The sequence below is a fragment of the Oncorhynchus keta genome, chromosome 25 (genome assembly GCF_023373465.1).
Source record: "Oncorhynchus keta strain PuntledgeMale-10-30-2019 chromosome 25, Oket_V2, whole genome shotgun sequence".
NCBI classification, from domain to species: domain Eukaryota; kingdom Metazoa; phylum Chordata; class Actinopteri; order Salmoniformes; family Salmonidae; genus Oncorhynchus; species Oncorhynchus keta.
The window spans coordinates 39764234-39787775 of record NC_068445.1 but is presented as its reverse complement, the minus strand read 5'-3'; the positions used below and the strand labels follow the sequence as shown (position 1 = coordinate 39787775).

The window sequence follows — 23542 nt, the reverse complement described above, 5'->3', positions numbered from 1 at the left end:
AGAACCAAACCCCAAAACACGTCAGAGAGTAAGCATGGAGAACCAAACCCCGAAACACGTCAGAGAGTAAGCATGGAGAACCAAACCCCCGAAACACGTCAGAGAGTAAGCATGGAGAACCAAACCCCAAAACACGTCAGAGAGTAAGCATGGAGAACCAAACCCCAAAACACGTCAGAGAGTAAGCATGGAGAACCAACCCCCAAAACACATCAGAGAGTAAGCATGGAGAACCAAACCCCAAAACACGTCAGAGAGTAAGCATGGAGAACCAAACCCCAAAACACATCAGAGTAAGCATGGAGAACCAACCCCCGAAACACGTCAGAGAGTAAGCATGGAGAACCAAACCCTAAAACACGTCAGAGAGTAAGCATGGAGAACCAACCCCCAAAACACGTCAGAGAGTAAGCATGGAGAACCAAACCCTAAAACACGTCAGAGATGTAAGCATGGAGAACCAAACCCAGAGAGTAAGCAAAACACGTCAGAGAGTAAGCATGGAGAACCAACCCCAAAACACATCAGAGAGTAAGCATGGAGAACCAAACCCCAAAACACGTCAGAGAGTAAGCATGGAGAACCAACCCCGAAACACGTCAGAGAGTAAGCATGGAGAACCAAACCCCAAAACACGTCAGAGAGTAAGCATGGAGAACCAAACCCCAAAACACGTCAGAGGAAATGGAGAACCAAACCCCAAAACACGTCAGAGAGTAAGCATGGAGAACCAACCCCAAAACACGTCAGAGAGTAAGCATGGAGAACCAAACCCTAAAACAAAACACATCAGAGAGTAAGCATGGAGAACCAACCCCCCAAAACACGTCAGAGAGTAAGCATGGAGAACCAACCCCAAAACACGTCAGAGAGTAAGCATGGAGAACCAACCCCAAACACGTCAGAGAGTAAGCATGGAGAACCAACCCCCCAAACACGTCAAACAAACGTCAGAGAGTAAGCATGGAGAACCAAACCCCAAAACACACCAGAGAGTAAGCATGGAGAACCAAACCCTAAAACACGTCAGAGAGTAAGCATGGAGAACCAACCCCCAAAACACGTCAGAGAGTAAGCATGGAGAACCAAACCCCAAAACACGTCAGAGAGTAAGCATGGAGAACCAAACCCCAAAACACGTCAGAGAGTAAGCATGGAGAACCAAACCCCAAAACACGTCAGAGAGTAAAGCATGGAGAACCAACCCCCAAAACACGTCAGAGAGTAAGCATGGAGAACCAAACCCCGAAACACGTCAGAGAGTAAGCATGGAGAACCAACCCCCAAAACACATCAGAGAGTAAAGCATGGAGAACCAAACCCCAAAACACATCAGAGAGTAAGCATGGAGAACCAAACCCTAAAACACGTCAGAGAGTAAGCATGGAGAACCAAACCTTAAAACACGTCAGAGAGTAAGCATGGAGAACCAAACCCTAAAACACGTCAGAGAGTAAGCATGGAGAACCAAACCCTAAAACACGTCAGAGAGTAAGCATGGAGAACCAAACCCCGAAAGAAAACGAGACTCCTCGACGGACATGGACGATCTAGGCTTTACTCCAACGGGGAATGGTAAGTGTAGAAACCGACGATCTAGGCATTACTCCAACGGGGAATGGTAAGTGTAGAAACCGACGATCTAGGCTTTACTCCAACGGGGAATGGTAAGTGTAGAAACCGACGATCTAGGCTTTACTCCAACGGGGAATGGTAAGTGTAAAAACCGACGATCTAGGCTTTACTCCAACGGGGAATGGTAAGTGTAGAAACCGACGATCTAGGCATTACTCCAACGGAGAATGGTAAGTGTAGAAACCGACGATCTAGGCATTACTCCAACGGGGAATGGTAAGTGTAGAAACCGACGATCTAGGCTTTACTCCAACGGGGAATGGTAAGTGTAGAAACCGACGATCTAGGCATTACTCCAACGGAGAATGGTAAGTGTAGAAACCGACGATCTAGGCTTTACTCCAACGGGGAATGGTAAGTGTAGAAACCGACGATCTAGGCTTTACTCCAACGGGGAATGGTAAGTGTAGAAACCGACGATCTAGGCTTTACTCCAACGGGGAATGGTAAGTGTAGAAACCGACGATCTAGGCTTTACTCCAACGGGGAATGGTAAGTCTAGAAACCGACGAACTAGGCTTTACTCCAACGGGGAATGGTAAGTCTAGAAACCGACTTGCTAAAGTTGATAGATGATAAACTGGGCATACTTAAACTAGTCAGTAAAGATATAAAGGAGTTGGAAGGCGAGCCTCGTGACGAGTGACCACAAAGCCGCAACAAAGGAGAAAGTGTCGTGGAAATATTCAGTCAATCATATTTCTCAAATACCAGAGCCTGTGAGTTCAAATAGACTTTCATTATAATATAACAAAAGCCGACCTTGGTTCATGAAAAACTAACTTTCCAATCTTGGCACATACTTCTTATACATTTTTCCTACCCCTGCTCCCTAACAAAGCAGAGGCTAGGGAAGAGATGAAGAACCTACCCCTGCTCCCTAACAAAGCAGAGGCTAGGGAAGAGATGAAGAACCTACCCCTGCTCCCTAACAAAGCAGAGGCTAGGGAAGAGATGAAGAACCTACCCCTGCTCCCTAACAAAGCAGAGGCTAGGAAAGAGATGAAGAACCTAACCCCTGCTCCCTACAAAGCAGAGGCTAGGGAAGAGATGAAGAACCTAACCCCTGCTCCCTACAAAGCAGAGGCTAGGGAAGAGATGAAGAACCTAACCCCTGCTCCCTAACAAAGCAGAGGCTAGGGAAGAGATGAAGAACCTAACCCCTGCTCCCTAACAAAGCAGAGGCTTGGAAAGAGATGAAGAACCTAACCCCTGCTCCCTACAAAGCAGAGGCTAGGGAAGAGATGAAGAACCTAACCCCTGCTCCCTAACAAAGCAGAGGCTAGGAAAGAGATGAAGAACCTAACCCCTGCTCCCTAACAAAGCAGAGGCTAGGAAAGAGATGAAGAACCTAACCCCTGCTCCCTAACAAAGCAGAGGCTAGGAAAGAGATGAAGAATCTAACCCCTGCTCCCTACAAAGCAGAGGCTTGGAAAGAGATGAAGGCTGTTTCAAAATATTTTTTACATGACAGTGTTAAGTTCCCATGACAAATTGTGTAGGAAAATATGATATATTTTTTGTCTCTTTTATGCTGTTATATTCTTAATGTAAAATATGTGTTGACTGTGATCAGGGTAGGTGTGTTTTAATTAACACCATAGTGAACTATACGTTGACTGTGATCAGGGTAGGTGTGTTTATCTGTTTTAATTAACAACATAGTGAACTATTGATTTCATTCATTTGACATTATTGTTTTATAAATATATTTTATTAATGTTATGTTTCTGAGGACCTGCCTAAACAAATTAATAATGGATTTATTTTTGATGGTGTATATTCAATGGATTTATCCAAATAAACCTCACCCACATCTGCACACCACTACCACCAGTCGTCATCGGCATGCGCACGGAAGCTACAAAAGGCTATACAGGCAAGAATGTGGTAAAAATGTTCCTCTTTCTAAATGGGTCATATAAACATTGCACATATAAAAATAATTGTGTGGTAAAATACCGTAAATCCTGTGTGAAAGTAGTATTATTGTACAATGATGTTACTGTGTTCTCTGCCGCCCTCCACCCCCTCTCTCACTGGCTGGTATGTTATGTGTATGTGTGATAGGGAGTGTCTGTGTACATGTCAAGACCTGAGGAAGAGATAACATTCTAGAAGGGCATTCTAATGTTCTTTGAATCTGTCCTGGAATTCCATGCGTTTCTTTACAGAGAAATGTTAAGTCAAAGACATTTGAATACATGTGAAACCTAACAGTCTTTAGAAAATACAGACTATCGGGTACAATTTTCAAGTTCGTATTAATTTTAAATTAATGGGACTAAGATCGGGGAGTGCATGAAAGAACATTTCACCCAGTCAGTCAATCAGTAAACAAAGTGTGTTTGTCCTTCAGTCAGTCAGGAAACAATGTTTGTTTGTCCTTCTTTAAGGGCCCAGGGTTCACCACGTGGTGAAATAACATTAAGTATAGTATAACAATAGTTTATGGGGAGGGGCCCAGGGTTCACCACGTGGTGAAATAACATATTAAGTATAGTATAACAATAGTTTATGGGGAGGGGCCCAGGGTTCACCACGTGGTGAAATAACATATTATGTATAGTATAACAATAGTTTATGGGGAGGGGCCCAGGGTACACCACGTGGTGAAATAACATATTATGTATAGTATAACTGTAATATATGGAGCGGGGCCCAGGGTTCACCACGTGGTGAAATAACATATTATGTATAGTATAACAATAGTTTATGTGGAGGGGCCAGGGTACACCACGTGGTGAAATAACATATTATGTATAGTATAACAATAGTTTATGGGGAGGGGCCCAGTGTACACCACGTGGTGAAATAACATATTATGTATAGTATAACAATAGTTTATGGGGAGGGGCCAGGGTACACCACGTGGTGAAATATCATATTATGTATAGTATAACTGTAATATATGGGGAGGGCCCAGGGTTCACCACGTGGTGAAATATCATATTATGTATAGTATAACTGTAATATATGGGGAGGGCCCAGGGTTCACCACGTGGTGAAATATCATATTATGTATAGTATAGCAATAGTTTATGCTGCTCTTTCCATTACATAATAAATGGGACTTTTATGTAGCGCTGTTTAAAGACCATGAATTCGCTTTACATTTGAAAAAACTAGTAAAAAAAACAGACTAAACAAAACATGAATAAAAAACGGATGGGTTCAAACAAGAGAAGAAAGACTGATGTATCAGTATATGGGGAGGAATGGGATTAGGATACAAACCCGGTTCATGGTAAAGGTTTGGGTTAGGTGCTGCTCAGTATGGTGATGAGAGGAGTGCCTGTAGTGTATTTCTTTGCTTGTGTGTGTGTGTGTGTGTGTGTGTGTGTGTGTGTGTGTGGGGGGGTCACGGTATTTCTTTGCTTGTGTGTGTGTGTGTGTGGGGGGTGTATGACTGGGTGCACCGGTTTGTGTCAAGAACTGGGTTTTTCATGCTCAACAGTTTCCTGTGTGTATAAAGAATCGTCCACCAACCAAAGCACATCCAGCCTTCTTTACACAACTGTGGGAAGCATTGGAGTCAACATGGGTCAGCATGCCTGTGGAATGTTTTTTGACATCTTGCAGAGTCCCGACGAATTGAGCCGGTTCTGAGCCAGCAGTGGGACGCAGGGTGTTGTGCTGCTGGATAGTAGTTGGCTCTATGACTGGAAGTCTATGGGAACAGCTAGCATGTCATCATTCTGCCACCACTAACAAACAAAGATCCTAGAGGAAATACTGAATACCTCAGAGTAGCAGCCTCTCACTAATCTAATGAGAAACCAATACCTCAGAGTAGCTACCTCTCACTAATGAGAAACCAATATCTCAGAGTAGCAGCCTCTCACTAATGAGAAACCAATACCTCAGAGTAGCAGCCTCTCACTAATGAGAAACCAATACCTCAGAGTAGCAGCCTCTCACTAATGAGAAACCAATACCTCAGAGTAGCAGCCTCTCACTAATGAGAAACCAATACCTCAGAGTAGCAGCCTCTCACTAATGAGAAACCAATACCTCAGAGTAGCAGCCTCTCACTAATGAGAAACCAATACCTCAGAGTAGCTACCTCTCCAATATCTCAAGTAGCAGCCTCTCAAACCAATACCTCAGAGTCAGCCTCTCACTAATGAGAAACCAATACCTCAGAGTAGCAGCCTCTCACTAATGAGAAACCAATACCTCAGAGTAGCAGCCTCTCACTAATGAGAAACCAATACCTCAGAGTAGCTACCTCTCACTAATCTAATGAGAAACCAATACCTCAGAGTAGCTACCTCTCACTAATCTAATGAGAAACCAATAACTCAGGGTAGCAGCCTCTCACTAATCTAATGAGAAACCAATACCTCAGAGTAGCTACCTCTCACTAATGAGAAACCAATACCTCAGAGTAGCAGCCTCTCACTAATGAGAAACCAATACCTCAGAGTAGCAGCCTCTCACTAATGAGAAACTAATACCTCAGAGTAGCAGCCTCTCACTAATCTAATGAGAAACCAATACCTCAGAGTAGCAGCCTCTCACTAACGAGAAGCCAATCAGACACCAGGCAGTTGGTTTGTGATGTGACAACCACAGCTATGGACATAACATACTGTACCTGAGGGAACAGTTTTACCAGGAAGGACTGGTTGCGCTCCTTTCCCAGGAGGCAAATAACGTTAGCTGACCTCTGTCACCTTTTGCTCATCAAGAAGTATCATGGCACACACCATTGATTCTCTCAAGTTCAATTTGATTATTCTAATATAGTGATGGATAGCTAGCTGTATTAGCTAAATGGATGAGACACACATCGAACTAGTCAGTTAGCCTGCAGATTAAGTTAGCCGATTCCCAGTTAGGCTAACAGCTGAGTAAATAAAAAATGTGGATGATGAAGCTAGCTAGCTACAATCATTAGGGGTTAGAGTAGTAGTAGCTAGCTAACTAACTAGCTTGTAAGATCGGCAACGGTTTCTGTAGCTGGCATAAATACTGTCGTTTACATGACAGGTTGTGCATAATCTAGGAAGTGTTAGCTACAGATAGTTAGCTAGTTAACTATACAGAATAAAAAATATGTAAAGTGTTGGTCCCATATTGCATGAGCTGAAATAAAAGATCCCAGAAATGTTCCATACAAACAAACATCTTATTTCTCTCAGATTTTGTCCACAAATTTGTTTACATCCCTGTTAGTGAGTAGTTCTCATTTGCCAGAATAATCCATCCACCTGACAGGTGTGGCATATCAAGAAGCTGATTTAAACAGCATGATCATTAAACAGGTGCACCTTCAAATCAAATCAAATTGTATTGTAGCAGATTTTAATGCAAGTGTAGCGAAATGCTTGTGCTTCTAGTTCCAACCGTGCAGTCATAACAAGTAATATAACAATTTCATAAAAACTACCTTATACACAAGTGTAAAGGAATGAATAAGAGTATGTACATAAAAATATACACTGCTCAAAAAAATAAAGGGAACACTTAAACAACACAATGTAACTCCAAGTCAATCAAATCAAATTTGATTTGATTTGATTTGAAGTCAATCACACTTCTGTGAAATCAAACTGTCCACGTAGGAAGCAACACTGATTGACAATAAATGTCACATGCTGTTGTGCAAATGGAATAGACAACAGGTGTAAATTATAGGCAATTAGCAAGACACCCCCAATAAAGGAGTGGTTCTGCAGGTGACAACCACAGACCACTTCTCAGTTCCTATGCTTCCTGGCTGATGTTTTGGTCACTTTTGAATGCTGGCAGTGCTTTCACTCTAGTGGTAGCATGAGACGGAGTCTACAACCCACACAAGTGGCTCAGGTAGTGCAGCTCATCCAGGATGGCACATCAATGCGAGCTGTGGCAAAAAGGTTGGCTGTGTCTGTCAGCGTAGTGTCCAGAGCATGGAGGCGCTACCAGGAGACAGGCCAGTACATCAGGAGACGTGGAGGAGGCCGTAGGAGGGCAACAACCCAGCAGCAAGACCGCTACCTTCACCTTTGTGCAAGGAGGAGCACTGCCAGAGCCCTGCAAAATGACCTCCAGCAGGCCACAAATGTGCATGTGTCTGCTCAAACGGTCAGAAACAGACTCCATGAGGGTGGTATGAGGGCCCAACGTCCACAGTTGGGGGTTGTGCTTACAGCCCAACACAGTGCAGGACGTTTGGCATTTGCCAGCACATTCAACTATGTAAAGAAAAAAGTATTTAATAAGAATATTTCATTCATTCAGATCTAGGATGTGTTATTTTAGTGTTCCCTTTATTTTTTTGAGCAGTGTATATGGATGAGCGATGGCCGGGCGGCATAGGCAAGATGCAGTAGATGGTATAGAGTACAGTATATACATATGAGATGAGCAATGTAGGGTATGTAAACATTATATAAAGTGGCATAGTTTAAAGTGGCTAGGTGCTGGGGACAATAGAAGGCCACTCAAAAAATTGCAGTTTTGTCACAACACAATGCCATAGATGTCTACATTTTTAATTGAGTGTGCTATTGGCATGCTGACTGCAGGAATGTCCCCCAGAGCTGTTGCTCGAGAATTGAATGTTCATTTTTCTACCATAAGCTACCTCTGTCATTTTAGAGAATTTGGCAGTACTTGCAACTGTCCTCACAACCGCAGACCACATGTAACCACGCCAGCCCAGGACCATCCTCATCCGGCTTCTTCCCCTGCGGGATCATCTGCGAGACCAGACACCCAGACAGCTGATGAAACTGTGGGTTTGCAAAACTGAAGAATTTCTGCACAAACTGTCAGGAACCATCTCAGGGAAGCTTATCTGCATGCTCGTCGTTCTCACCAGGGTCTTGACCTGACTGCAGTTCGGAGTCGTAACCGACTTCCTTCCTGGTACGCTGGAGAAGTGTGCTCTTCAGATGAATCCCGGTTTCAACTGTGCCGGGCAGATGTGGGCGAGCGGTTTGCTCATGTCCACGTTGTGAACAGAGTGCCCCAAGGTGGCAGTAGGTTTATGGTATGAGCAGGCATAAGCCACGGATAACAAACACAATTGCATTTTATCAACAGCAATTAGAACGCACAGAGATACCGTGACGAGATCCTGAGGCCCATTGTCTCTCGACTCGTGCCATTCATCTGCCGCCATCATCTCATGTTTCAGCATGATAATGCAATGCCCCATGTCACAAGGATCTGTACACAATTCCAGGAAGCTTAAAATGTGCCAGTTCTTCCATGGCCTGCATACTCACCAGACATGTCAACACCAACTGAGCATGTTTGGGATGCTCTGGATCGACGTGTACAACAGCGTGTTCCAGTTCCCGCCAATATCCAGCAACTTCGCACAGCCATTGAAGAGGAGTGGGACAACATTCCACAGGTAAAAATCAACAACCTGATCAACACTATGTGAAGGAGATGTGTCACGCTGCATGAGACAAATGGTGGTCACACCAGATACTGACTGGTTTTCTGATCCACAACCCTACTTCTTTTCTTTAAAAGTTATCTGTGACCAACAGATGCATATCTGTATTCCCAGTCATGTGAAATCCATATTAGAGCCTTATGAATTGATTTCAAATTGACTGATTTCCCTTTGAACTTTAACTCTTTGAAATTGTTACATTCATATTTTTGTTCAGTGAAGCTACACATAGTGACCTGGCTAATCATTCAGCTCAAAACGAGTTGGTTTGTAGTACTAGCAAGTTTAGCTACAAAGCATTGGTTAACCCCATTAAACCATGTCATTGTCCATAAGCACAATGATAAACTCACCTCTTTTGTAATCTATGGCCATTATGAACTGTGCCACTGTTCGGTGCTAGCCGGAAGTGCCCAAGCATGTTTACATCACACATACGCAGCTCCATGTTCGGGGTGAAGTGAATTACGTTGAAGCGTTTATAAACACCCATTATTACAAAACCTCTTAGCGCCTATAGCACTTCAGAAATCATTCATAAGCAAATATCATGTATTATGAAAAGGTGGTAAAAAAAAACCCACATTTGGAAAAGCACAAGCTTTAAAACGTTAATTTATAAGTTCATAATACATATATCTGTTTAGAATATATGTATTAGTTCTAAAAAATGACTTTAACGAAGTACTTTTAACGTTATACCTTGTATATTGTGTAACAAAGTAATGAGACACGAGTTAATTTAGGAAAATTGTTTATAAAAAAAAAATACATGTTCCCTGCTCCCACAACACACTGCAAAAAGTACAACACTTCCTTGACACCACTATTCACAGGAGTCTGACATATTTACGTCACCAATAAATAACTTCTTTAAAAAGTCTAAAGTCAGTTTGAATCGGAGTTGGGGTCAATTCCATTTGAATTCAGGAAGTAAACCGAAATTACAAATCAAATTCTCAATTAACAACATTCGGAATTGGAATTTGGTTTACGTTCTGAATTGACACCAACCCTGGTTAGTCACACACAATTAAGTGTTTCAGACAGCAAACTCCTGCATGGAGGTATGGACTTGTCGAAATGGAGACTGAAGACGTCGAGGTGGAAATGTGTGTTGACTGTGTATGTACTCTGATTTCATACGTGTTGTATTGATGTATCCATATGACTAACAAATCTGTTTTACATGTGCAAAAAATGTAAAATGATCGCTAAGAAGAAAATGGAATAAATACAACAAAAATAGTGCAGCATTGTCTAGTTTCACATGGCTTGTATTTCTAAAACAAAAGAAGTGTGTAATGTGCATAAACTTAAAATGTAAAATGCATTTCAAAACATTATGGCTTAAACAATAACGCTGATTATCCGTACAACTAACCGTTTCAAAACGTTCCAATACATTATGGTTGCCATTGTACAATTCATGAGATGGTTTATTTCATATAGATTGCCTCAGAAAAGGGAAAGAGCAATTACTCACTAATCTTTAGGATTTTAATCTATTCTATGCCAATAAAAACAAGATAAATTGTAGACCGACATTGAAGTCAATGCATAGCAACTATAGTACAGCTCTGAGCAAATATTCAATGAAGGTTGGGAAATATCCCCCACCGCTTTATGCCGATTCATTTCAGAGGCAGTGTCTCCCTCTAGGGGTCACTTATAATATTACACACAATTGCATTTGCTAAATGGTACAATTCATTCTCTCCAACTAAAATCTGTCGAGACTAAGGAAGCTCACTCGTCCTGCATCATCACGGTCTTACAGTTTTGTTGACCTCATGTCACAGCACATTTTTGTTACTACCACACCGGTCCCTGGTGGCAAAGCTATAACAACTTAACTTATAACTTCTCTTCGTATCAACTGTTATATAACCCTATAGCACTGTCATGACCACAGCACTAATATAATACGTATTATATTATAATATGTACTTCATAACTCACTGATCTAATCAACCATTGACATTGTAGAAGCTGAATATTCATTACAGGCTAAAACATGGCAAGCCTTACAGATTCAACCATGTGGTTTGGGCATTGCTACATGAATGACACCCTCACGTCACTGAAGGAGTGAGATGGTTTCTATAGGGTGTTGGATAAGGACAAAAACATATTAAAAATTGAGTAGTTCAGTATTTTACAACTTTTTGTGAGATGGTTCCTCACTCTAAAAGTAGTCTATGGCGCAGGAGTGCACCCGGACACGGTGTTTTCTCCGACACATTGATGCGGCTGACTTCCTCGTTAAATGGGCATTGTTGTCAAGAAGCAGCTTGGTTGTGTTTCGGAGAACGCGCAGCTCTTGACCGCCTCTCCCAACACAACCTGCACTGCTTCTTGACACAATGCCCATTTAACTCCTCGTTAGCCAGCCGCATTAATGTGTCAGGGTGCACTGTGCCCGGCCCGCCACAGGGGTCGCTAGTGCGCGATGGGACAAGGACATCCCTGCCGGCCAAACCTTTACCCTAACAGCGCTGGCGCAATTGTGCACAGCACCATGGGTCTCCCTATCGCGGCCGGCTGCGACAGAGCCTGAACCCAGAATCTCATGTGGCACAGCGATGCAGTGTCTTGCGCCACTCGGGAGGCCCAATAATTTGTTCTTAACTGACTTGCCTAGTTAAATAAAACATTTGGTTTTCATTAAACAGCCATTACCAACTTTGGCCACCGCTAGCTAAACATCTATGGAAGTGATTGGAGCTGTGAGCATGTTTTTTTTAATTTTTTAAAGGCCAAATCACTTTAAAGTTACAGCAAACAAAATATATAATTGATTTTGGGCGATTTGGACATTTGACTTTTTAATAGCTGCCCATCACTTCTATCGATGTTTAGCCAGCGGTGGGGTAAAAGCTGACGTTTGTTGTGGCTGTTTAAAGAAAACTGAACCATGGGTTACAGTTTCTCCTGGCCCATTGACTATGTTCAGGGTGAGGAACCATCTCAACATTATCTTGTAAAATAGTGAACTCCTCCTTTAAGTGTGTCTTTGATTCTAAACATTCATTCATTACATACAAATAATACAACAATAGACGTTATCTCAAAATGACAACGGCATGGATAAGGAATGGAGTCTTAGAAAAATCAGGTCAACGACATATGAAGGGCACAGATGGTTAGCTAGATGGGGGAACTGATTGGGAGAAATAGACCGTGGCTTCAGGTGCCACCATAGTCCGTCCATCCATCAAACATAGGCTTTGTCCAAAATGGCACTCTATTCCCTACAGAAAACCTTATTTTAGGAAGTGTACTATAATAGGGAGCTTTTTGCAAGGGATCTTAGTAGAGAACAATGTCAACCGAGGAAACCAGGACAGAAAGCTACAAATCAGAGGAGGTTCTTGTCCCAAGCTACAAAGTCCCAGTGGAGTCCATCATAAACGGTCTGTCTGTCCACATGTTGTGGTTAAAAATTCACACGTGTTGCATTTGTCTGGTTCCTCCTGAAGTAAAACATAACAGACACATCAGTCCTATGTTGGGGAAAGTATTTGATCTTCTTCACGGCGGCTTGCTCAACTTTCCAGTTGATCTGTGTGTCATATATATATATATGGAACACTTTCTTTTTGGTATGTAATGAAAAAAGGGTTTGCACTCTGACAATGAAAAAAGGTCCAAGGATGTCTACAATACAACTGCTATTACCTGATTGTGCTGCGCAGGCCACCGTAGTTTGGCCCATGGGCACTCAGAGGCATATGGGTAACATAAATACACTATTTCCAAGTCACTGGACCCTGGGGTGTAATCATTACGCTGATTCTGTTGCAAAAATGTTTTGCAACAGAAACCAAACAACCGTTTCTATTGGACAAATTCTGGTAGGTTCCTTACCATTTCGTTCCATTTGCTCTGTTTGGTTCTCAAACGGTTTCCATAATGAATACACCCCTGGTTGCTCAAAATGTCCAACTCGACGATCATCATGCATGTCCAAACTAACCAATGACAGAATGATCTCCATGACAACAGCAAGAGTCTTTGTAGAGCCGAAATGGTCTCTCAGTAGTCTGGGGAACAAGGAAGTGTTTGATTAAATAACTTTATTTATACCTAGTTATAGTTTATATATGAACTGTGTTTGAATAAATGGTTTGTAGATATTGCATGTCTGTTGGTCATCAGCATAGGAGATAATATGGGGGTCCTACCCCCCTGCCTATGACCCGTTCCTGTCCCTGCAGGTGGCATAGAACAGAAGGGAAAGGGATCTCTAGGCTAGTCACCTAGCTGGCAAGGGGGGGGCTGGTCAGAGAAGGCCCAAGAGAGATGAGGGAGGGTGGTACCCCTGTCAGTGTACTAGGGGGGTCAGAGAAGGCCCAAGAGAGATGAGGGAGGGTGGTACCCCTGTCAGTGTACTAGGGTGGTCAGAGAAGGCCCAAGAGAGATGAGGGAGGGTGGTACCCCTGTCAGTGTACTAGGGGGGTCAGAGAAGGCCCAAGAGAGATGAGGGAGGGTGGTACCCCTGTCAGTGTACTAGGGGGGTCAGAGAAGGCCCAAGAGAGATGAGGGAGGGTGGTACCCCTGTCAGTGTACTAGAGGGGTCAGAGAAGGCCCAAGAAAGATGAGGGAGGGCAGTTCCCCTGCCAGTATACTAGGGGGGTCAGAGAAGGCCCAAGAGAGATGAGGGAGGCCTGTTCCCCTGCCAGTGTACTAGGGGGGTCAGAGAAGGCCCAAGAGAGATGAGGGAGGGTGGTACCCCTGTCAGTGTACTAGGGGGGTCAGAGAAGGCCCAAGAGAGATGAGGGAGGGCAGTTCCCCTGCCAGTATACTAGGGGGGTCAGAAAAGGCCCAAGAGAAATGAGGGAGGCCTGTTCCCCTGCCAGTGTACTAGTAGCTACTGCATTTGGGAACTGCTTAAGTCTTATAGGGTGCGTTCCTGCCGCACTAGTACCGAAGCCCTGGGTCTCTAAAGTCCTGAGGGAGAATCGGGGGGCAAAATGGGGCCTGGGGAGGGAGCCTGGGGAGGGAGGGGCGGGCATTTCCATTCAGCTCCAAAAGGAATCATTACAGTTGAAAGCGGTTGGATCTGGTTAAAACCGACAGGGTGTAGTTGTGTGAATACTAATGCTAGTCTATAGTGATGGCTCCAGAGTAGGTGGTCAGTAGCAGCATGATGGCAAAGCCGGTTAGGAGGCCCGCGTTCTGGATGATGAAGGTCACAAGGAAGCTGCTTCCCCCTGCCTCCTCCTCCTCACGACTCACCTCGTTCATCTCCGGGAACTACGGATAGAAGGGGGGGGGGGTAGGTAAGTTACTTATTGCCCACACACAGAGTTATCCTTAGACATAACACTGGATGGGCAAACGGTATGTTGTGCTCCATATCTATTATCAGTGGACACACAAACAGACCCCCCCACTCCACCGGACCCCCCTAAGCCCATCCCCTCTCTCACCATGTCTGCCAGGGCGATGTAGAGGAACATGCCCCCTGCCAGGGCAAAGATCCATTGAGGTGAGAAGCTGTTTCCTGCCAGGATGCCAAAACCCATGCCCAGGTAGCAGCAGCAGGCAGACAGGAAGTTAAAGAACAGAGCCTGCTGGATGCTCATCCCAGCATTCAACAAGATCACAAAGTCTCCTGGAGGGAGAGAAGGAGATGGTGAGAGAGAAGAGGACAATATCAGCACAGCCAGACATATATTGCTTGGATAGGTGGAAGAGTGCTGGATTCACATAAGCCTACTTATACAGTGCACTTGGGAAAGTGTTCAGACCCCTGGACTTATTCCACATTTTATTACGTTACAGCCTTATTCTAAAATGTATTAAATGCTTTTTTCCCCTTCATCAATCTACACACAATAACCCATAATAATAAAGCAAAAATAGGTGTAGACATTTTTGCTAATGTATTAACAACTGAAATATCACATTTACATAAGTATTCAGACCCTTTACTCAGTACTTTGTTGAAGTGCCTTTGGCAGTGATTACAGGCTTGAGTCTTCTTGGGTTTGACGCTACAAGCTTGGCACACCTGTATTTGGGGACTTTCTCCCATTCTTCTCTACAGATCCTCTCAAGCTCTGTCAGGTTGGATGGAGAGCGTCGCTGCACAGCTATTTTCAGGTCTCTGCTGAGACTTGTCCCGAAGCCACTCCTGTGTTGTCTTGGCTGTGTGATTAGGGTCGTTGTCCTGTTGGAAGACGAACCTTCGCCCCAGTCTGAGGTTCTGAGTGCTCTGGAGCAGGTTTTCATCAAGGACCTCTTTGTACATTGCTCCGTTCATCTTTCCCTTGATTCTGACTAGTCTCCCAGTCCCTGCAGCTGAAAAGCATCTCCACAGCATGCCGCCGCCACCACCATGCTTCACCGTAAGGATGGTGCCAGATTTTCTCCAGATATGACGCTTGGCATTCAGGCAAAAGAGTTAAACCTTGGTTTCATCAGACCAGAGAAACTTGTTTCTCACTGTCAGAGTCCTTTAGGTGCCTTTTGGCAAACTCCAAGTGGTCTGTTATGTGCCTTTTACTGAGGAGTGGCTTTTGTCTGGCCACTCTACCATAAAGGCCTGATTGGTGGAGTGCAGCAGAGATGGTTGTCCTTCTGGAAGGTTCTTCCATCTCCACAGAGGAACTCTGGAGCTCTGTCAGAGTGACCATCGGGTTCTTGGTCACCTCCCTGACCAAGGCCCTTCTCCATCGACTGCTCAGTTTGGCCAGCTCTAGGAAGAGTCTTGGTGGTTCCAAACTTCTTCCATTTAAGAATGATGGAGGCCACTGTGTTCTTGGGAAACTTCAATGCTGATGTACCCTTCCCCAGATATGTGCCTCGACACAATCCTGTCTCGGAGCTCTACGGACAATTCCTTCAACCTCATGGCTTGGTTTTTGCTCTGACATGCACTGTCAACTGTGGGACCTTATATAGACAGGTGTGTGCCTTTCCAAATCATGTCCAATCAATTTAATTTACCGCAGGTGGACTCCAATCAAGTTGTAGAAACATCTCAAGTATGATCAAAGGAAACAGGATGGACCAAAGCTCAATTTCAACTCTCATAGCAAAGGGTCTAAAAACCAGTTTTCGCTTTGTCATTATGGGGTACTGTGATGTCATTATGGGGCGTTGTGATGTCATTATGGGGTACTGTGATGTCATTATGGGGTACTGTGATGTCATTATGGGGCACTGTGATGTCATTATGGGGTACTGTGCGTAGTAGATTGATGAGTAAAAAAAACATTTTAGAATAAGAACGTAACGTTACAAAATGTGGTAAAAGTCAAGGGGTCTGAATACTTTCCGAATGCACTGTAAGCCCAAACATTATAAATCATTACATTTACTTTCTAGAGGTCTTTTGTTTTTGGGGTGCTGGGCTCATTCATTAGACTGTAACACTCACCCAGTTCATGGGGAAACTCCTCACAGAGTATAGCCACGGAGGTGCTGATGCCCTGGAAGGTCGAGGCAGTGAAGGAGGCTCCGATGGCCAGGCCGTCGATGAAGTTATGGAGCCCGTCGCTCAACGTGATCATCCAGGCCAGAGTGCCGATGTCAGAGTATGCTGTACCCTTCAGCCAATAGCAGCCTCCTCTGCTGTTCCCTCCACCCAGGCTCTGAGAGTCCTGTTGGAGAGGAGGAGAGGTGTGAGGGAGAGTGTATGACTCACCGGTGGGTTCGGTGCGGGCGTGTGAGTGAGTATGTGTGACGGCGTGTGTGTGCGCTCGCGCTCTCACACCGGTGGGGTACGTGCTGGGTGAGTATGTGTGTTTTAGAGCTGGGACAATTACCGACGTTCCCCTGCTCTTACCGACAATCCCCTGATCTTACAGACGTTCCCCTGATCTTACCGACAATCCCCTTGCTCTTACCGACAATCCCCTGCTCTTACCGACAATCCCCTGCTCTTACCGACAATCCCCTTGCTCTTACCGACAATCCCCTGCTCTTACCGACAATCCCCTTGCTCTTACCGACAATCCCCTGCTCTTACCGACAATCCCCTGCTCTTACCGACAATCCCCTGCTCTTACCGACAATCCCCTTGCTCTTACCGACAATCCCCTGCTCTTACCGACAATCCCCTGCTCTTACCGACAATCCCCTGCTCTTACCGACAATCCCCTGCTCTTACCGACAATCCCCTTGCTCTTACCGACAATCCCCTGCTCTTACCGACACTCCCCTGCTCTTACCGACAATCCCCTGCTCTTACTGACAATCCCCTGCTCTTACCGACAATCCCCTGATCTTACCGAAGCATTTTGCTTTGGTCGGTAATTTCCTCCGATTTTGCTACACATCGTTCCTGCAGATTGTTTTGTTCTAAAACCATTATTTGGCCAACAGTAATCTCCTATCCATTATGTTGATTCCTGCTATGAAAGTATCAGCCTGTCCCTGTTTCTCTGTCGGATGCTCAATGAGCGAGCCACTTTCACTCCCTCTCGCCACTGTGCGCACAGAGGAGAAAGAGGTGCATTTTGATAAGCAAAGCATATAACTGTTGCTGAAAAACGTAATTTCAAAGCAACTACTGTTGTTCTAGTTGCAGAGAGGAGAGTCACAGCTTTCTAGGAGTATATAACTTATCTCTCACCTCTCAACATTGAGCTCAGGGCACCACTAGCCGAGAGGAGGGCACGAACTACTGTTGTTCTAGTTACAGAGAGGCTAACTGCCCCAACACATAGAGCCAACTGTAAAGTTTGGTGGAGGAGGAATAGTGGTCTGGGGCTGTTTTTCATGGTTCAGGCTAGGCCTCTTAGTTCAAGTGAAGGGAAATCTGAACGCTACAGTATAGACATTCTAGACGATTCTGTGCTTCCAACTTTGTGGAGTGCCCTCGTGCACAAAGCAATGTCCATAAAAAAATTGTTTGTTGAGACCACTGTGGAACACCTGGACTGGCCTGCACAGAGCCCTGACCTCAACCCCATTGAACACCTTTGGGATGAATTGGAAAGCCAACTGCGAGCCAGACCTCACTAATTCTCTTCGACGATCAGGTGTCCACATACACTACAAGACCAAAAGTATCTTAAGATGTAGGTGAGTGTGTCTCTCACCGGTGGTGTCAGTGTGGAGGTGAGTGTCTCTCTCACCGGTGGTGCCAGTGTGGAGGTGAGTGTCTCTCTCACCGGTGGTGTCAGTGTGGAGGTGAGTGTCTCTCTCACCGGTGGTGTCAGTGTGGAGGTGAGTGTCTGTCTCACCGGTGGTGTCAGTGTGGAGGTGAGTGTCTCTCTCACCGGTGGTGTCAGTGTGGAGGTGAGTGTCTCTCTCACCGGTGGTGTCAGTGTGGAGGTGGTGTCTCTCACCGGTGGTGTCAGTGTGGAGGTGAGTGTCTCTCACCGGTGGTGTCAGTGTGGGTGAGGTGAGTGTGGAGGTGAGTGTTTCTCTCACCGGTGGTGTCAGTGTGGAGGTGAGTGTCTCTCTCACCGGTGGTGTCAGTGTGGAGGTGAGTGTCTCTCTCACCGGTGGTGTCAGTGTGGAGGTGAGTGTCTCTCTCACCGGTGGTGTCAGTGTGGAGGTGAGTGTGTCTGTCTCACCGGTGGTGTCAGTGTGGAGGTGAGTGTCTCTCTCACCGGTGGTGTCAGTGTGGAGGTGAGTGTGTCTGTCTCTCTCACCGGTGGTGTGAGTGTGTCTGTCACCGGTGGTGTCAGTGTGGAGGTGAGTGTCTCTCTCACCGGTGGTGTCAGTGTGGAGGTGAGTGTCTCTCTCACCGGTGGTGTCAGTGTGGAGGTGAGTGTCTCTCTCACCGGTGGTGTCAGTGTGGAGGTGAGTGTGTCTGTCTCACCGGTGGTGTCAGTGTGGAGGTGAGTGTCTCTCTCACCGGTGGTGTCAGTGTGGAGGTGAGTGTCTCTCTCACCGGTGGTGTCAGTGTGGAGGTGAGTGTCTGTCTCACCGGTGGTGTCAGTGTGGAGGTGAGTGTCTCTCACCGGTGGTGTCAGTGTGGAGGTGAGTGTCTCTCTCACCGGTGGTGTCAGTGTGGAGGTGAGTGTCTCTCTCACCGGTGGTGTCAGTGTGGAGGTGAGTGTCTCTCTCACCGGTGGTGTCAGTGTGGAGGTGAGTGTCTCTCTCACCGGTGGTGTCAGTGTGGAGGTGAGTGTCTCTCTCACCGGTGGTGTCAGTGTGGAGGTGAGTGTCTCTCTCACCGGTGGTGTCAGTGTGGAGGTGAGTGTCTCTCTCACCGGTGGTGTCAGTGTGGAGGTGAGTGTCTCTCTGGTGTCGGTGGTGTCAGTGGTGTCAGTGTGGAGGTGAGTGTCTCTCTCACCGGTGGTGTCAGTGTGGAGGTGAGTGTCTCTCTCACCGGTGGTGTCAGTGGAGGTGGAGGTGAGGTGAGTGTCTCTCACCGGTGGTGTCAGTGTGGAGGTGAGTGTCTCTCTCACCGGTGGTGTCAGTGTGGAGGTGAGTGTCTCTCTCACCGGTGGTGTCAGTGTGGAGGTGAGTGTGTCTCTCACCGGTGGTGTCAGTGTGGAGGTGAGTGTCTCTCACCGGTGGTGTCAGTGTGGAGGTGAGTGTCTCTCTCACCGGTGGTGTCAGTGTGGAGGTGAGTGTCTCTCTCACCGGTGGTGTCAGTGTGGAGGTGAGTGTCTCTCTCACCGGTGGTGTCAGTGTGGAGGTGAGTGTCTCTCTCACCGGTGGTGTCAGTGTGGAGGTGAGTGTCTCTCTCACCGGTGGTGTCAGTGTGGAGGTGAGTGTCTCTCTCACCGGTGGTGTCAGTGTGGAGGTGAGTGTGTCTCTCACCGGTGGTGTCAGTGTGGAGGTGAGTGTCTCTCTCACCGGTGGTGTCAGTGTGGAGGTGAGTGTCTCTCTCACCGGTGGTGTCAGTGTGGAGGTGAGTGTCTCTCTCACCGGTGGTGTCAGTGTGGAGGTGAGTGTGTCTGTCTCTCTCACCGGTGGTGTCAGTGTGGAGGTGAGGTGGTGTCAGTGTCACCGGTGGTGTCAGTGTGGAGGTGAGTGTCTCTCACCGGTGGTGTCAGTGTGGAGGTGAGTGTGTCTCTCACCGGTGGTGTCAGTGTGGAGGTGAGTGTCTCTCTCTCCGGTGGTGTCAGTGTGGAGGTGAGTGTCTCTCTTCCATGGTGTCAGTGTGGAGGTGAGTGTCTCTCTCACCGGTGGTGTCAGTGTGGAGGTGAGTGTCTCTCTCACCAAGTGGTGTCAGTGTGGAGGTGAGTGTCTCTCTCACGGTGGTGTCAGTGTGGAGGTGAGTGTCTCTCTCACCAGTGGTGTCAGTGTGGAGGTGAGTGTCTCTCTCTCACCGGTGGTGTCAGTGTGGAGGTGAGTGTCTCTCTCACCGGTGGGTCAGTGTGGAGGTGAGTGTCTCTCTCACCAGTGGTGTCAGTGTGGAGGTGAGTGTCTCTCTCACCGGTGGTGTCAGTGTGGAGGTGAGTGTCTCTCTCACCGTGGTGTCAGTGTGGAGGTGAGTGTCTCTCTCACCTCACCGGTGGTGTCAGTGTGGAGGTGAGTGTGTCTCTCTCACCGGTGGTGTCAGTGTGGAGGTGAGTGTGTCTCTGTTAAGGTCACCGGTGGTGTCAGTGTGGAGGTGAGTGTCTCTCTCACCGGTGGGGTCAGTGTGGAGGTGAGTGTCTCTACTCTCACCGGTGGTGTCAGTGTGGAGGTGAGTGTCTCTCTCAACCACTGGTGTCAGTGTGGAGGTGAGTGTCTCTCTCACCGGTGGTGTCAGTGTGGAGGTGAGTGTGTCTGTCTCTCACCGGTGGTGTCAGTGTGGAGGTGAGTGTTCTCTCACCGGTGGTGTCAGTGTGGAGGTGAGTGTCTCTCTCACCGGTGGTGTCAGTGTGGAGGTGAGTGTCTGTCTCTCTCAAAATAAGTGGGGTCAGTGTGGAGGTGAGTGTGTGGTGTCTAGTCTCTCTCACCGGTGGTGTCAGTGTGGAGGTGAGTGTCTCTCTCACCGGTGGTGTCAGTGTGGAGGTGAGTGTGTCTGTCTCTCTCACCGGTGGTGTCAGTGTGGAGGTGAGTGTCTCTCTCACCGGTGGTGTCAGTGTGGAGGTGAGTGTCTCTCTCACCAGTGGTGTCAGTGTGGAGGTGAGTGTCTCTCTCACCGGTGGTGTCAGTGTGGAGGTGAGTGTCTCTCTCACCGGTGGTGTCAGTGTGGAGGTGAGTGTCTCTCTCACCGGTGGTGTCAGTGTGGAGGTGAGTGTCTCTCTCACCGGTGGTGTCAGTGTGGAGGTGAGTGTCTCTCTCACCGGTGGTGTCAGTGTGGAGGTGAGTGTCTCTCTCACCGGTGGTGTCAGTGTGGAGGTGAGTGTCTCTCTCACCGGTGGTGTCAGTGTGGAGGTGAGTGTCTCTCTCACCAGTGGTGTCAGTGTGGAGGTGAGTGTCTCTCTCACCAGTGGTGTCAGTGTGGAGGTGAGTGTCTCTCTCACCATGGTGTCAGTGTGGAGGTGAGTGTCTCAGTCTCACCATTGGTGTCAGTGTGGAGGTGAGTGTCTCATTCTCATTCTCTCTCTACACCATTTGGTGTCAGTGTGGAGGTGAGTGTCTCTCTCACCAGTGGTGTCAGTGTGGAGGTGAGTGTCTCTCTCACCGGTGGTGTCAGTGTGGAGGTGAGTGTCTCTCTCACCATTGGTGTCAGTGTGGAGGTGAGTGTCTCTCACCGGTGGTGTCAGTGTGGAGGTGAGTGTCTCTCTCACCGGTGGTGTCAGTGTGGAGGTGAGTGTCTCTCTCACCGGTGGTGTCAGTGTGGAGGTGAGTGTCTCTCTCACCGGTGGTGTCAGTGTGGAGGTTTCAGTGTCTCTCTTCCGGTGGTGTCAGTGTGGAGGTGAGTGTCTCTCTCACTCACATGGTGTCAGTGTGGAGGTGAGTGTCTCTTTCACCGGTGGTGTCAGTGTGGAGGTGAGTGTCTCTCAGTGTGGAGTGGTGTCTCTCTCACTACATTCTGAGTGTGTCTGTCTCTCTCACCGGTGGTGTCAGTGTGGAGGTGAGTGTCTCTCTCATTTTCGGTGGTGTCTATTCTGGAGGTGATGTCTCTCTCACTCAGTGGTGTCAGTGTGGAGGTGAGTGTCTCTCTCACCGGTGGTGTCAGTGTGGAGGTGAGTGTCTCTCTCACCAGTGGTGTCAGTGTGGAGGTGAGTGTGTCTGTCTCTCTCACCGGTGGTGTCAGTGCAGGGGTGAGCATGCGGTCCCCCTCTCCTCCGTCCACTTTGGGCAGGTTAAGCCCCGCCTCTCCACTCTGCTGCAGCTTCTCTGTCACGCCCTCTTCCATGTCTCCGTTGGCTGGGAAATGGCTGTGGTCATGGCCCTGGAGGGGGGGAGCAAGAGAGAGAGAGCGAGAGCGAGAGAGAGGGAGCGAGAGAGGGAGAGCGCGAGAGAGAGAGCGCGAGAGCGAGAGCGCGAGAGCAAGAGAGAGAGCGCGAGAGCAAGAGAGAGAGAGAGCAAGAGAGAGAGCGCGAGAGCGAGAAAGAGAGCGAGAGATCGCGCGAGAGAGAGAGAGAGGGAGAGAGAGAGAGCGATAGAGAGGGAGAGAGAGGACCATTAGCAAGGGAATCAGAAGTCCATACCAGTCACATGAAAAGTATTTTAACGAAACCACGTTAAAGCACAGCTTTCAGTCGGCCGGCCCCTGTACAGTATATGGGTCAAGTAGACCATATAATTGGTTTAAGAGGCCACACCTGACCCGTGTTTGTTAAGGTATTACATTGGCTTGGCAGTTCAGGTCTTAATCATATGGCTCAAAGCTGCACTATGCTGAAGGTCCAATAGGAGGAAGCATCACCTCAAACAATGTCAACAACAGACCCATAAGACAGATGGCGTGAGTGTGTGTGTGTGTCTCTACTACACTACTACATACAGGGGTTACTCTGGGTCATAGCAACGCATCAAATAAACAAATAAACATCTCATCAACCACTACTGACCAGATTAAAACTATCCACTGATACTAGGGGCGGCAGGGTAGCCTAGTGGTTGGACTAGTAACCGAAAGGTTGCAAGTTCAAATCCCTGAGCTGACAAGGTACAAATCTGTCGTTCTGCCCCTGAACAGGCAGTTAACCCACTGTTCCTAGGCCGTCATTGAAAATAAGAATTTGTTCTTAACTGACTTGCCTAGTAAAATAAAGGTAAAATAAATAAACTAGCGTCGCTAAGCAACCTTCCCGGGACTTTCCCTGGGCTACAGAGACGGGTCCAGTGATGGTAGTACAGTGTTCTTTCATGTCTCTATTCTACATTCTCATGTCTCTATTCTACATTTTCATGTCTCTATTCTACATTTTCATGTCTCTATTCTACATTCTCATGTCTCTATTCTACATTCTCATTTTCATGTCTCTATTCTACATTCTCATGTTCATGTCTCTATTCTACATTCTCATTTTCATGTCTCTATTCTACATTCTCATTTTCATGTCTCTATTCTACATTCTCATTTTCATGTCTCTATTCTACATTCTCATTTTCATGTCTCTATTCTACATTCTCATGTCTCTATTCTACATTCTCATTTTCATGTCTCTATTCTACATTCTCATTTTCATGTCTCTATTCTACATTCTC

The 23542-nt window shown here is 46.7% G+C and overlaps 1 protein-coding gene across 4 annotated transcripts in view; it reads right to left on the bottom strand.

Annotated features, from left to right (window-relative positions):
- Nucleotides 1-9771: 9771 nt before the first annotated feature.
- Nucleotides 9772-23542, bottom strand: part of slc39a14 (solute carrier family 39 member 14) — a 55881-nt gene continuing 42110 nt past the window's right edge. For all 4 annotated transcript variants that reach the window (XM_052479316.1, XM_052479317.1, XM_052479314.1 and 1 more), the window contains 4 exons: nt 22131-22280; nt 16425-16647; nt 14470-14654; nt 9772-14293 (listed from right to left, as the gene is read on the bottom strand). In XM_052479316.1, coding sequence (XP_052335276.1) covers nt 14141-14293; nt 14470-14654; nt 16425-16647; nt 22131-22280 — 711 coding nt within the window. In that variant the 3' untranslated portion in view covers nt 9772-14140. The remainder of the gene's footprint in view (nt 14294-14469; nt 14655-16424; nt 16648-22130; nt 22281-23542) is intronic.